This window comes from Asparagus officinalis, chromosome 9 (genome assembly GCF_001876935.1).
Source record: "Asparagus officinalis chromosome 9, Aspof.V1, whole genome shotgun sequence".
In the NCBI taxonomy this organism is placed as follows: Eukaryota; Viridiplantae; Streptophyta; class Magnoliopsida; order Asparagales; family Asparagaceae; genus Asparagus; species Asparagus officinalis.
Genome location: NC_033802.1, coordinates 64,634,837 through 64,648,244, shown reverse-complemented (window position 1 = coordinate 64,648,244; position 13,408 = coordinate 64,634,837). Strand labels below are relative to the sequence as shown.

Here is a 13,408-nt window from a genome sequence, read left to right as displayed (position 1 = left end):
TTTCTATAATTTTTTAAGGGGTTAGTTGCAATTTTTGTAACTCTCAAGGAGTTAACTTATTACTTAGTTGTTAAACTTATGATATTTGTTGAACATGTTACTATGTTAGTTAGTTGATATACTTATGAGATAAAATATTAAACTTATTAGTTAGTTATTAAATTTATGACATAGTTATTGAACTTAGTAGTTAGTTTTGAAACTTATTAGTTGTTAAACTTATTAGATTAATAAAATTGAAGTTAATTTTGGGGGGGGGTAAGCATACGTGGACTAAGTCTTGGTGCTCAAATCACATTCCCTTTCGAATCTTGAGGCCTCATATCATTTCTTTCCCTTTTAATTTTTTTAAATTAATTTAGTTCTTAGACTCTATCTAAGCCGATCCAATTCATAAACCATGTAGACAATAAATTGAAGATTAACGTGTAGAAACATCTAATAGCACCTATCGTTCATAACTTTAGTGAAATCACATAATGTCACAATGCACCGTGAAGCCTCACTACTACCGTTAGTCACGATGTATGAAGAAACATCAACAGTAGCATCGGTCGCCCTTTCAGGTGCGGCTGAGTTAGTTTTGAAGTAGTAATCGGACGGCTCCGATACGTCGATTGCTCGATCAGGCGCCGTTGATTTAACGTTGAAGTAGAAATTCGACGGTTTCGATGCGTTGGCCGTTCTATCTCTTGCAGTGGTACAGGTTGCTTGCTCCGAAACATTGCTTGTTCTTTCGAACAAATTATTAGAAGGGGTACACTGTTGAAGTCCAAGATTTTTTGATAGAAGCTTTATGCAGGAGGTAAGAGCTTCGCACATCCACGGGTATCTGCTGAGCCTGAATGCATCCGCAACGCTTACCTATTGACGGGAAGTGAGGAGTTAAGAGAGAAAGAAGTCCCTTGTAATTGATTGATTTGGTTATTGAAGGGGGTCATTAGGGTACGTGTGTTACTTATGGAAAGTTTCAAAAAAGAAAACTTTAATAAAAGAGTAAAAACTTCACGAAAATACCCTGAATGATGGGGGTTTTGCAGAAAACCCCTAAACATTCTACATTGGAGAAAACTACCATGATCTCTTTACACTGATAAAAGAAAAATTCCCAAAGGACCCAAAATATGGGACCAACAGGGGGGNAAAGGGGGGGGGGGATATGTGAGGTGTCCTCCTCCTATTGCATAATGAGGTGGTCATTATTAATGATGACCAGCTCATTATACAATAGGAGGGGGACAGCTCACATGTTCCTCTTGTTGGTCCCATATTTTGGGTCCCTATAGCAAAACTCCTAATAAAATGACAAGGGTACTGACAACAGTTAGCTCAACTCATCACATGTTCCGCACGTGACTTTCTAGATAGTTTTACCATTGTATAGTTTTTATTTTCACTCATAAAGAATTTTTTCGGTTTAGGATTAATAGATAGTAATAAAGGCAGTTTAACTCTTCACGTTAAAGTTTTCATTGCAGTTTATTAAGGATCCTATCAGAACATCTCTATATGAATGAGGTCAAAAGCTAAAACTCCCAAACGGACCTCCTAACCGCTTGTGAATAGTATAGATCACCGATTTCTATAGAGATGTCCTAATAGAATCTGCACTCTCAGCCAGTTGCCAAATAGCTAAAGGTAATTTTCCGACATCTTGAAAGCTCATAGTAGTTTTGTTAAAATCTACCCAAAAAAGCCCCTAACGAAGGAAAATATTATTTCTATCATATAGAAACTATGTAGTTATTCAATATTTTGATGATTTAATTTATTGTTGTAATTTGGTGTAGTGGATGTACAAATTACCCATATCCTCTTGTGGGTAGATTGTTCAGGCCAGTATTCAAGTTCTTCATGCACTTCTAACGCAAACATGTAGCCTTTGCAAGCTCCCACGTTGCTGCAACTGTTCTGCCTGCTCTTGCTTCTAAAAATCCACTCTCCCAATATGGTTTCCTGCTAAAAAAATTAATACAAATTATTAAGGTTAATCAAAATTTTCAAGGTATTATATATCTGGGGGGGGAAATTTTCAAATACGAGCACGTATCCATTTACATACTTAAAGGATAATTGTCAATGACATCTTACCTTAACTAACGTCATAAATGTTAGTTCAGCGAAAAAATATTCATGATAGTTTTCTAACATAAATTTTTTTAGAGTAGTTTTAAGTAAGTCATTTAAAATTGATGGTAGTTTGGCTAAAAGGATTAATTGCGGACAGTCCCTGTGTAGTTCCATTGCAACAGATAGAACCCCTACGTGAAATTTTTTTACTCTTTAACCTCTGGAGGTCTAATTGTCAAAAAAAAAAAAAAACATTTTTTTCCTTTCCCTGAAGGTAAAATACTCCAAAATAAACCATAAAAATTTACAAAAAAAATCACTCGGGGTGTATATCTGCAACAACAAAAACACAGAGAGTTTATCAACAATTAGGCGATATAGTAAATAGGGTCTATAAGCAATTAACCCTCGCCATCGCTAACAAACAAAATAAAGAGGGAAGAAAAAAAGATGAACCTACATTGAGAATTCCTCTTACTCCTGCTTCCTCAAGAGCTTCCCTGCTTGCAGCTTCACTCATACTCTCATCATTCTCCCATCCTCCCTGTTTAGCAATTTACTTCTTAAATACAATAATTTTACATATCAAGGACAAGATTTATTTAATTTGTGCAAATAGCTAGTCAAGAGAAATCACCTTTGGGAAAACAAGATCATGTCGATTTGGCGTAGCAATCATGAGGACTTCCAATCTATATATCAGATCTGAACCTTCGGTTTTTAGTTTATAAGGAATGCATCTGTTGAAAAAATCATCACATAGAGAAAAAAATAATTATAATAAGCCAAAATTTCGATAATAATAGCTTATCAAATCTTCGAGTAGGATACATACATTAAACATGTAACAAAACTTCAATAGATCTTAGTCAACAGAAGGACCAAACCATAACATATTAATAGTAAGTTCTTAAATTATACACCACTTTCTTCATGTCAATTAGCATGAAAGTCCAACTTGACATGCCCATGAGAAATTACCCACATCTTTCCTTGTGATCAATTATAGCTCAACCTTTTCCCCCTGTTTTTTTCCCTCGTGTTCTTTTTTAGTAATCAGAGAAAGATTAGCAGAAAACTTATTAACTTGAGAAATTAAGTAGACGCAGGATGGAGAAGAACGCGAAATTACCTTGCAACTTTTCCTTTTTAGTAATCAGAGAAAGATATTCACAAAATTTATTAACTAGAGAGAATAGATACAGAAAGGAGAAGAACATAAAATTACCCTGCAACAAGTCGAAGCTCATTCTCATAACGCTGTCGATCTCGCCCTACTCTGGCTAGCGCGGTAGACGACGACGACATGATATTATGTGCGAAAACTCCTAATGCACACAAAAAGTGGAGAAGATAATAGGAGGTATGGCAAAAGTTATCATATACAAGTTACTCTCCTCTCCAAAAGCTAAACACAGACTAAATTCTAAGTTGAGAAGCAATTAATCATGGGACGGACAGAGAAATGGAGAGGAAAAAGAGAAATGGGCTTTCTTTCATCAACTACCCACAATTTAAGGACAATTTAATTTGGTCAACTAGAGCTCTCCCGACCTTCATTTTTAATGAGGGAACAAAGAAATAAAGAATGGCTTAATTAGCTGCAATAATAAGCTTTAGAAATTTTTAGAAGGTTGAAAGCTAATTTAGATTATGAAGCCAACAACCATAACTGGGCAGTTGAGATCTTTCAGAGAAGCAACACTATGGCTAGCTCCCTTTTAAAAACAGAGGACAGAGAGAGCACATAAGAGCTCTCTAGCATGTGATGAGTGAGATGAAGAATTTTCCCGCTTAGACCCAATCAACTCAAGATAAAATAATGGTTAATTGCGGATGGACCCCTGTAGTATCGTACAATTGCGGATAGATCTCTTATAGCTCTATTTGTGCATATAGATCCTTTGTAGAATTTGCCAAAGTGAAAATAAACCTTCCTGGTAAACATTTTTTTGACTATTTTAATAATCAACAAAATTAGCAATTGGGCATCTATCCGTATAGATAGAACTATAGGGTGGTCTAGCTATTCTCCTTTATAGAACCTTTTTTTCTCTCTTTTAAAAGTTAAAAAGATTCACTTACAGAGTCTATATGTACAATGAGATACAATGAGAACTATAAGAGGTCTATCCACAACTGGATAATACTATAGGGGTCTATCTGCACAATAAGAACTAATTAATACATTAAAAAAACTAACTACATTATAACAGCTTCTCTCTGTGAGCTAAAACCTATAGCATTAAAGGGATTCTTATCCAAGAGGATTTAGCCAAGTTGATACACTGCCTATGAGTAGTAGTCTAAGGTCTTAGGTTCGACTCTCCTGAAGAGCACCCACAAGAATTTAAGTTTCCTAGAATACCTGAGGCCCTGTATTGAGGGACGTGCCCTTTAGCCACACCTGGGGTTTTTGTTAGGATTGTGTCTTTGATTCTTTGTAGAACTTCATGAGAATTAGATAGGGTTAAAGATCTATCATGATTAGGAGTTTGAGTTCTATCATAATTAGGTGTTTGTATCATATTCTAATTAGGAAGTTAGGCTAGAGATAGAGTTTTAGTTTTCCTATATATATTCTTCTATTGTAGGACGAAAAACTAAAAAGAAGAGAGTAGAGAGAAGATGTAGCAGAGAGATCAATATTCTTATAATCTAGGGTTAGCAGAAGGTGTAGCCTGATTCAAGAATATTGTGCGAGAGGCGAGGGTTTTGTGATCTTTATCCGTGCAAAAGATTACAAGGAGTGAGCTTTGGGGGGAATATGAGAGTTGATTATGTATGTGAGGTTGAGAGAATGAGAGACGAGAGTTGAGTGGTTCCTCTTGTAGTTCTCCCTGATACATAGTGAATTTCTCATATTATTGCCCAGTGGATGTAGGTCGAAGTTGGTCGACCGAACCACGTAAATATCGGTATTTTTTTCATGATTGTGGTCATTTTATATCTTGTTAATGGTGTGTTGGCTTCGGAGTTGCGCATATTGTAGTAGGTAGGAAGAGTGAAATTCTCCAACAAGTGGTATCAGAGCGACGATGATGGATCTAGGAGCCTGTTCGCAAGATAGGCGTCGTACAAAATTGAAGATTGACGTTACAAGAATCAAGATGAAAAGAAAAATAAAAAGAAAAAAAATCTGTAACATCGACATACTGTAGTGCCCGAGAATTACAGTTGGATACTGTAGCATGAACACTGTAGCGACACGGCAGGTACTGTTCGCACAGATCCAACGGTTGAGATTGATTTGTCTTTTGATCGAGGATTTGGAGGCGGATTTTGGTGATCCAGGAGTCGTTCCAAGGGTTTTTCGATGTGCTGAGTTTATTTTTGGTATTGATTTTATCAAATTCAATCTCTATAGTAACTGATTTGAATTTTGGTCGTGGTTAGAGAATGATGTCTTCTTCGGGTCCGAAGTTCGATATTCCGCTATTCAACGGCAAGACGGATCTGATGGCAGATAGGGAAAACGAGTATACGATAGATGAGACTGACGTAGTGAATCAGATGTGATTTTAGCAGTAGATTTGTCAGTATATAATTATTCAAAGCCATCGTAGGAGCAGTAGTTGGTTGGTGTGTAGACTCAAGGAGGACAGTGCCAGATTAGGTGGAGCATGCAAGATGGTACGACCGAGTGACACATAGGATAATTGAGATGGTGGCATTGGACTTGAAGACAATGAGCGCTCATATTCGGTCCAAGCCAAGTGATGGAGGAGATAGATGCATCCGACTTATAGTGTGGAGTAGGAGAGGTGCATTGATATGATTTGAGACGAGCGATGCAGGTGGAGCACAATGACAACAAGTAGGGAGAGGCTATTGTAAGGCTCAAGTTATGAGGACAAGCATGATTGATTTGCTTTTATTGTCAGAGGTAGCAAAGATCTCTTGATGCACACAAGAGAAGTGGAGGCGCCACAGTGAAGCAGATGATAGTGAGGGTCACGAGACAACAAGTTAGAGTGCATGTGTTCTGATTAGGAGTGTGGCCGCTTCGATTTGAGGTGCGAAAGAAATAGAAGACTCTAGCAGGAGAGGCAAAGTTTCAAGACAATGATGATATATCTTCAAGGGAGTTTGGGAATCAAATCCAAGGTGGAGATTGTTGGGATTATGTCTTTGATTCTTTGTAGAACTTCATGAGAATTAGATATGGTTAGAGATCTATCATGATTAGGAGTTTGAATCATATTCTAATTAGGAAGTTAGGCTAGAGATATGGTTTTGATTTTTCTATATATATTCTTCTATTGTAGGAGGAAAAACTAAGAAGAATAGAGTAGAGAGAAGATGTAGTAGAGAGAGCCAATATTCTTATAATCTAGGGTTAACAGAGGGCGTAGTCTGATTCAAGAATATTGTGCGAGAGGCGAGGGTTTCATGATCTTTATCCGTGCAAAAGATTACAAGGAGTGGGCTTTGGAGAGAATATGAGAGTTGATTATGTATGTGAGGTTGAGAGATTGAGAGACAAGAGTTGAGTGGTTCCTCTTGTAGTTCTCCCTGATACATAGTGAATTTCTCGTATTGTTGCCCAGTGGTTCCTCTTGTAGTTCTCCCTGATACATAGTGAATTTCTCGTATTGTTGCCCCGTGGACATAGGTCAAAGTTGGTCGACCGAACCACGTACATCTCGGTGTTTTTTTCTCTTGATTGTGATTGTTTTATATCTTGTTGATTGTGTGTTGGCTTCGGAGTTGCGCATATTGTAGTAGGCGGGGAGAGTGAAATTCCCCAACAGTTTTGACACCCCATGGTCTAAAAGATTGTGGGAAAATTTCTTCTTCAAACCATAAAAATAAGATGATTAGAAAAATCTCAGTGTATATTTCTAAGGCTTAAGATCAAATACATAGTTGTACACAGCTGTAGTTGTACATAAGACTCTCCCTCTACATACAGTGCATGTAGTACTAAACTAGCCCATGAATGAATGATTTGAGCCTCAAGAGACTCAAAGAATAAATTTTGGGACTTGGTCAAACTTTACTCAATTCTTAAGACTAATTGTCATCCTATTATAACTCTATATACAGAGATATTCCTCAAAATAAATTAATAAAAATTTATACATAAATGTAGATACACTAAAATTAAAACAATATGGGAAATAAAGCAGCTCTTTTAACTATTAAGTGAAGAGTCATGTTCCAACCTTTCCTCAAGGAGAATTATTCATCTCTTTCGGTTTGGTAGCTTTTTGCTCTGTTACTATAGTTCCAAATTACTTGTACAGGTTTTTTTCATGTTTGTTAGAGACGAAATGTGCTAAGTGTTTAGAATTAATTGCGTACGAGAGGAATTGTGCATAAGATAAGAGAGAGTGGAGCATTTAATATTTATGTAGAGTCACAAAATTGCTCTCATATCTTTTGGGGAATGAATGACTGTTTCCTCCTCTCATTCAAAATTTTTATCCCGACAAAATTTTTGATACAGTAGTACAGATTTGTAGAGCAGCACTGATATTTAGAATTTTTTTGTTGTTGTTGTTGTCGTTGCTGCTGCTGCTGTTGCTGTGTGTGTGTATGTTGAGGGGAACTTGCTTTGCAAGAAGCATGGAGTTCGTGTCCTGCCTCTGTCGAACTTCAACTGCTTGGCTGGAGAACTTTAATGCCCGGACAAGCTTCATGGCAGGAAGGACGGGTTTAGAATTTATAATTGTTTACGCCAGAAAATTGGTATGTGATTTGGGGAATGTTTAACTTGATTTCGGGGTCTCTTAATCTGCCTTTGATAGTTAATCTTCTGTTGAGGGTCTTGAAACTATACTTTGCTACCCAATTAACAAAGTTTAGAGGCACCGGAGGTTGTTTTCTCCAGCGTGCCCTCCGACGCTCAAGCCAGTAATTGTTTTCTCTTAATCTGAAGAGAAAAACAAAGTATAGTCTTGTTGACTTTTTTGTGTGTAAAATTGTGTACCTTGAATTGGTGGAAATACCATTATTTATAAAGGGTTTATGGGCGCATTGGTAATTTTGACCAAGGTGTGTAGTTCTGAGTCGGACACCACTTTACATGAGCCAGCAATTAATTGGTTGAGTCGCCATTGTACAGTGATGGGACTGTCGGAGTAAAGTCATGTCCGTGGAGCTTTGAAGGCTCTGGCTCGAAACATTATTAAGACTTTGACGCCACATTAATTGTTGATAGTGACAGGGCGGTAAAGTGCGAGCACTAACTATATATTTATTAAATGCAGCGTGACTTTTGATGACGCTTGTCAGGTTGCTCCATTGCTCGCGACGCACTGTATTGAATCCGAGTGGAGTACACACTTCTTCTCAAAGTCAGTCATCCAGCAGAGTCAATGTTGGGAGCACCTTTCGTCTCAGATTTGGACCACGAGGCAGGTTAGATAGCTTATCTACTGGGTTTGCAGATGCTTGCAGTTACGTGGCAGCTTAATGGGTTTGGTATTTTCAGAGTATAACACTGGCCCCTTTTCACATGGACTTGGGAAGTTGAGTTTGAGAGTAAACAAAACGGATTGATGCTCGAACATGATCCATCCTTGTTACAAGACAGGTGCAACTTGACGTTTCTGATGTCAGCAGAGATTGTGTGGTAGTTTTGACAGAGTGGCACCTTGTTTGACAGGACGTCGCTTCGGTTTCTAAAACCTGTCAGCGATTTTCCTGTAAACCATGCCAACCATCTATCTTCCGTCACGTGTCATTCCGCCTTTGTTTGTTTTATATATATCATATATATATATATAATTAATTTAATTATATAATATATATATATATATATATATATATATATATATATATATTATATATATAATATATATATATATATATATATATATATATTATATATATATAATATATATATATATATATATATATATATATTATATATATATATATATATATATCTCTTTGTGTGTGTGTGTGTGTGTGTGTGTGTGTGTGTTGCCATGCAATCCTTCTTCTTTCCTTACTTTGCAAAAAAAAAACCTAAAACCTCTTTGTTGTCGCTTGTGAGTGCATCTTCTTCTTTCATTGAATCTCCAATTGCCTCTTCTCTTGCTTTGATGGCTTCCAGTGCTCAAACTACTATGGTTCTCAATGAGGGCAGAATCATCTTACTATGTCTATATCGCTCGAAGGTTCTTATGGGCTGCTTGGAACAGTAAGCCCAATATTTTAACATCCCCAACGCTTACACGTTATCGGCTCCGTCTAGGGTCCAGTCTGTATATCACTACAACAGGGTCTGGCACCATTATACTAGCACCATCTTAACTACGACCTTAACCCACCATTGCAACCATTTCTTAAGAAGGTTTTTTGAGATTTGGGGGTTGCACTGGCATAGCTGGTACTAAAACTCCATTGCTTATCTGGTGGCCTTACTCGTCATTTGTGATCGAGTAGACTTTAAGACAATGATAAGCATGCTGGGCTATTTGGTGTGCATCAAGGCTGACGAGAGAGAGGGCCATTTCTATTTGCAAATAGTTGGTGAGTTTCAGCTGGTGTCCAACATTTCTGAGATGAATAAAGGATAGCGGAAGAAATTCTTCTTTCGTTGTGGGTGATGATCTGATCCTGGCTTGTTCCTCATAGTTGGAGATTAATAAAGAGGGTCTATAGACGGAGAAACTCTTAGATGAAGAATTGCAGGGCTTGGAGAGGATTTACGCCTACAAGACATCATATTACTGTGAGAATTTGTTTGACAACACCATCCTCTGTGCATCTGGTATCTCCTCTGTCCTCATTACTAAAGTGAATTCCTATTGATGAGGCTCTGCTATGCGAGATTCATAATGTCGGTCTTCACTATGATCTTCGAAGCTATTTCACCTAGGGTCCCTCATAGAGTTTAAGTCATTTCAACGACTAGAAATCTATCAAGAACTCTTCTTCAAGATCCGAGCCAAAATGAAGGAGCAGAAGGAAGCTCGCGAAGCCGACGAACTGGGGCTGCTGCTATAGGCAGTGAGCTTGATGAGCTCAAGAGGGGCTAGGCCATGATGGAACGAGAGTTGGCCCATAAAGATGAGGAGCTGAAGGTGGCTATAGCTAGTATTCAACGTCTTGAGGCTTAGCTAGTGTAGCCAATAGGAGGAGGTGAAGAGCCTTAAGGAGGATCTTGACCATGCTCATCATAACATGAGACTCATTGAGAAAATTCTAGCGTATTTTGAGTTGGAAGTCTGGGCTAAGAAGAGGGAGAAGGAAGATACATTTGATAGGGCTCAGCTGCTTGGATCAAGTCGGAATAGTTGCAGACCAAATTGAATCACGATGCGGCCTTTTAGGAGACTCTTCGTTAGGAAGTTGTCCGAGTGACTGCTGAGGCTGATTCGTAGTGTAATTCTCTCTATGCCTAGGTTCAACAACTTGAGACCTGGATAGCTCATCTGGAGTCGAAAGTGTTTGAGACTGCTATAATTAAGAAATACCATGGTAATACCTAGGGCACGTCAAAGTGGCACTCGTCTGTAAGGCGGGGTTTGACTTCCTCAGTGATCAACTTTCTCTTGAGCTTCTCGTGAAGGATGATCGTTTCAAGTATCCTTTCCGAGTGGCCAACTACCTGCATGTCCTCAAGATGCTCAGGTGTAAGGCGAGCTAGGGATAGTGCAAGAGAAGAAGGAGGTCATCGACGGAGGGAAAGATGATGAGGTTGCTGATGGAGATGTTGGGGAAGGCTTTGATGATGGCACTGATCCTTCCTCCTCATATGAGGAGCACAACTTCCCTCCTTCAGATGTTCCTAGTTCGGGTTTGCTTCTGATTCATGCCACATATATTACTCCCTAAGGAGAATGTGTGTGTGTATTGTTGAGTCTTTTTATGATAGTCTCATAATAATTTTCTAAATGAATGGTAAAGACTTTCTTTTGCTAACTCATTCTTTCGCACATAGTTTATGAATTGTTTCTTATTTTTGCTTTTGATTTTTTGAGATATTCTCGAATGAGTCTTGAGTTTTCTCATCTTTTGGGCACGTCGGTGAAGACTAGGTGGTGTCTTGGTGTCATACACCAATGGTTTGTTGGCGGCTTTTGGTGAGAACCTAGCCGCAATCTCGTTTGTTCATGCACTGGTTTTACTCATGAGAATAATACCAATAGCTTAGTACATGCCTTGGTTTTACTCTGAAAAGACAACAAGGTCTTAGGTATTCTTTTTTGAGTCGATGAAGATCGAGCGACAAGGGCATCGTGTCTTGGTTTTTGTCATGGGAATGATACTAAGGGTTTGGTACGTGCCTTGGTTTTATTCTGAAAAGACACCAAGGGATTTGGTCTTCTTTGCCAGGTCAATGAAGAATAAGAGGTAAGGGCTTCATGCCTTGTTTCTACTCGTGAGAATAAAACAAAGGGCTAACTACATGCCTTGGTTTTATTTTGAAGTGTCACCAAGGGCTTAAATCTTTGTTTCTGAGTCGATGAAGATCGAGTGGCAAGGGCATTGTGCATTAGTTTTACCCGTGAGAACGATACAAAGGGCTTGGTACGTGCCTTGGTTTTACTCTGAAAGGAGACTGAGGCTTGGGTCTTCATTGCCGAGTCAAGAAAAATCGAGCTGCAAGAGCCTCGAGCCTTGGTTTTATTCATGATAATGATACTAAGGGCTTGGTATATGCCTTGGTTTTACTCTAAAAGGACACCAGGGTGGATCTTTATTGCTGAGTCAATGATGATCGAACGGTAAGGGCCTACATATAGATTAGCTAAAAAGCCAGACATTTTCTACTTCTAAAGTGATTTTATATCTACAATGTGTTATGAGTACTTCCTAAATTGATTTACACTTTTTTAGACTGTTAAGGCTTTTCTTTTAGCTTTTTGTTCAACATTTCATTAGGCAACATTTTTTCATCGTCGATGAGCTTTCCATAATGAGGAATTGGCTGTCGTAGTGTTAGTAAGTGTTAGTTGGTAGATGTAGAGTAGGTGTAATAACTTTTGTCGGGATGACTGCTCCACTCCATGCGATATAGGGTCTTTGTCACGGATGTTTCGTCGACAGCTCTGCAAGTTCCCACCAAGTCAGTGACAAACTGCTCATGTGGTCTCCTCATACCTATTTTTCATCCATCAACATGTGTTGCTATTAGTGGGAAAATAGTTTCCTTGACCCACTCTTCCCACTTTCGTCGTCGATGTTCACTTTTCTCCGAGAGGGATGATAGGTGACTGAGAAGTTGAACGAATAGGTGCGACCAAGATCGATTGATTCTTCTTAGGTAGTTTGTTCAATACAGTTGGAGTTGATTACTTTTTCATGATTTGGATTTGAAGACCAACCACTCCTCAAAAGGTGAAGAAGAGGCCCAAAAGCAGGTGTCAAACTGTTTACGTCAGAAAATTGATATGTGATTTGGGGTAGGTTTAACTTGATTTCGGGATCCCGTAATCATCGTTAATGGTTAATCTTCTATTGAGGATCTTGAAACTGTACTTCACTATACAAATAACAGAGCTTATAGGCACCAGAGGTTATTCCCTCCGGCATGTCCTCCGACACTCCAGTCAGTGATTGTTTTTAATTAATTTGAAGATAAAAAACATAGTATAGTCTTCTTGACTTTTTGTGTGTGAAATTGCTACTTTGGATTGGTGAAAATCACCATTATTTACAGAGGGTTATAGGGGCACATCGATAATTTTGGCCTAGTGTGTGCAGTTCTAGTTCAGACACTACTTTATACGTGTCAGTAATTAATTGGCCGAATCACATTTGTACAGTTATGGGATTGTTGGAGTAAAGGGGTGTCTGAGGAGCTTTAAAGGCTCTGGCTTAAAAGGCCATTAAGGCTCTAACGCCACATTAGTTATTGATAGCAACAGGGTGGTAAAGTGTGAACACTGACTGTACGTTCATTAAATGCAGCATGACTTTTGATGATGTTTGTCAGGTCGATCCATTGCTTGAGATGTATTGTTTGGGTCCGAGTGAAGAATACCCTTCATCTCGGAGTTGGTCATCTAGTAGAGTTTGGGTCGGGAGAGCCTTTCTACCCAGATTTGGATCGCAAGGTGAATCGGCTGGTTTATCACCCAAGTTATGATTGCAAATGCTTGGGGAGTCAACCAATTAATTGTTACATGGTAACTCTTATTTGGCTTGGTAATTTTTAGGGTATAACAATAATCAAAATATATTACGGTGTTAAATAAAATTTTGAATTCATAACATTGTATAAATGATTATTGATACTTCCTTTATTATCGCGATTAGACCCAAATTTACCTTAGAAAGCATCTACATTTTATAGACTGATTAAACTATTAAATAAAGATTCTATCAAAACAATTCATATGGAGAGATGATCTATACCATTCACGGATACTTAAAA

At 38.2% G+C, this 13,408-nt stretch overlaps 1 protein-coding gene across 2 annotated transcripts; it reads right to left on the bottom strand.

The window, feature by feature from the left end:
* LOC109824818 (nudix hydrolase 12, mitochondrial-like) lies at window positions 428–3,801 on the bottom strand. Of its 2 annotated transcripts, none has more exons than XM_020391469.1 (5): window positions 3,299–3,801; window positions 2,708–2,810; window positions 2,531–2,614; window positions 1,807–1,959; window positions 428–864 (listed from the first exon to the last, which is right to left on the bottom strand). In XM_020391469.1, the coding sequence occupies exons 1-5, from the start codon at window positions 3,376–3,378 to the stop codon at window positions 439–441; spliced, it is 846 nt and encodes a 281-aa protein (XP_020247058.1). In that variant the 5' UTR covers window positions 3,379–3,801; the 3' UTR covers window positions 428–438. The 2 variants fall into 2 exon arrangements, with proteins under 2 accessions (XP_020247058.1, XP_020247059.1); XM_020391470.1 differs by having other exon boundaries at window positions 1,807–1,956; window positions 3,299–3,800.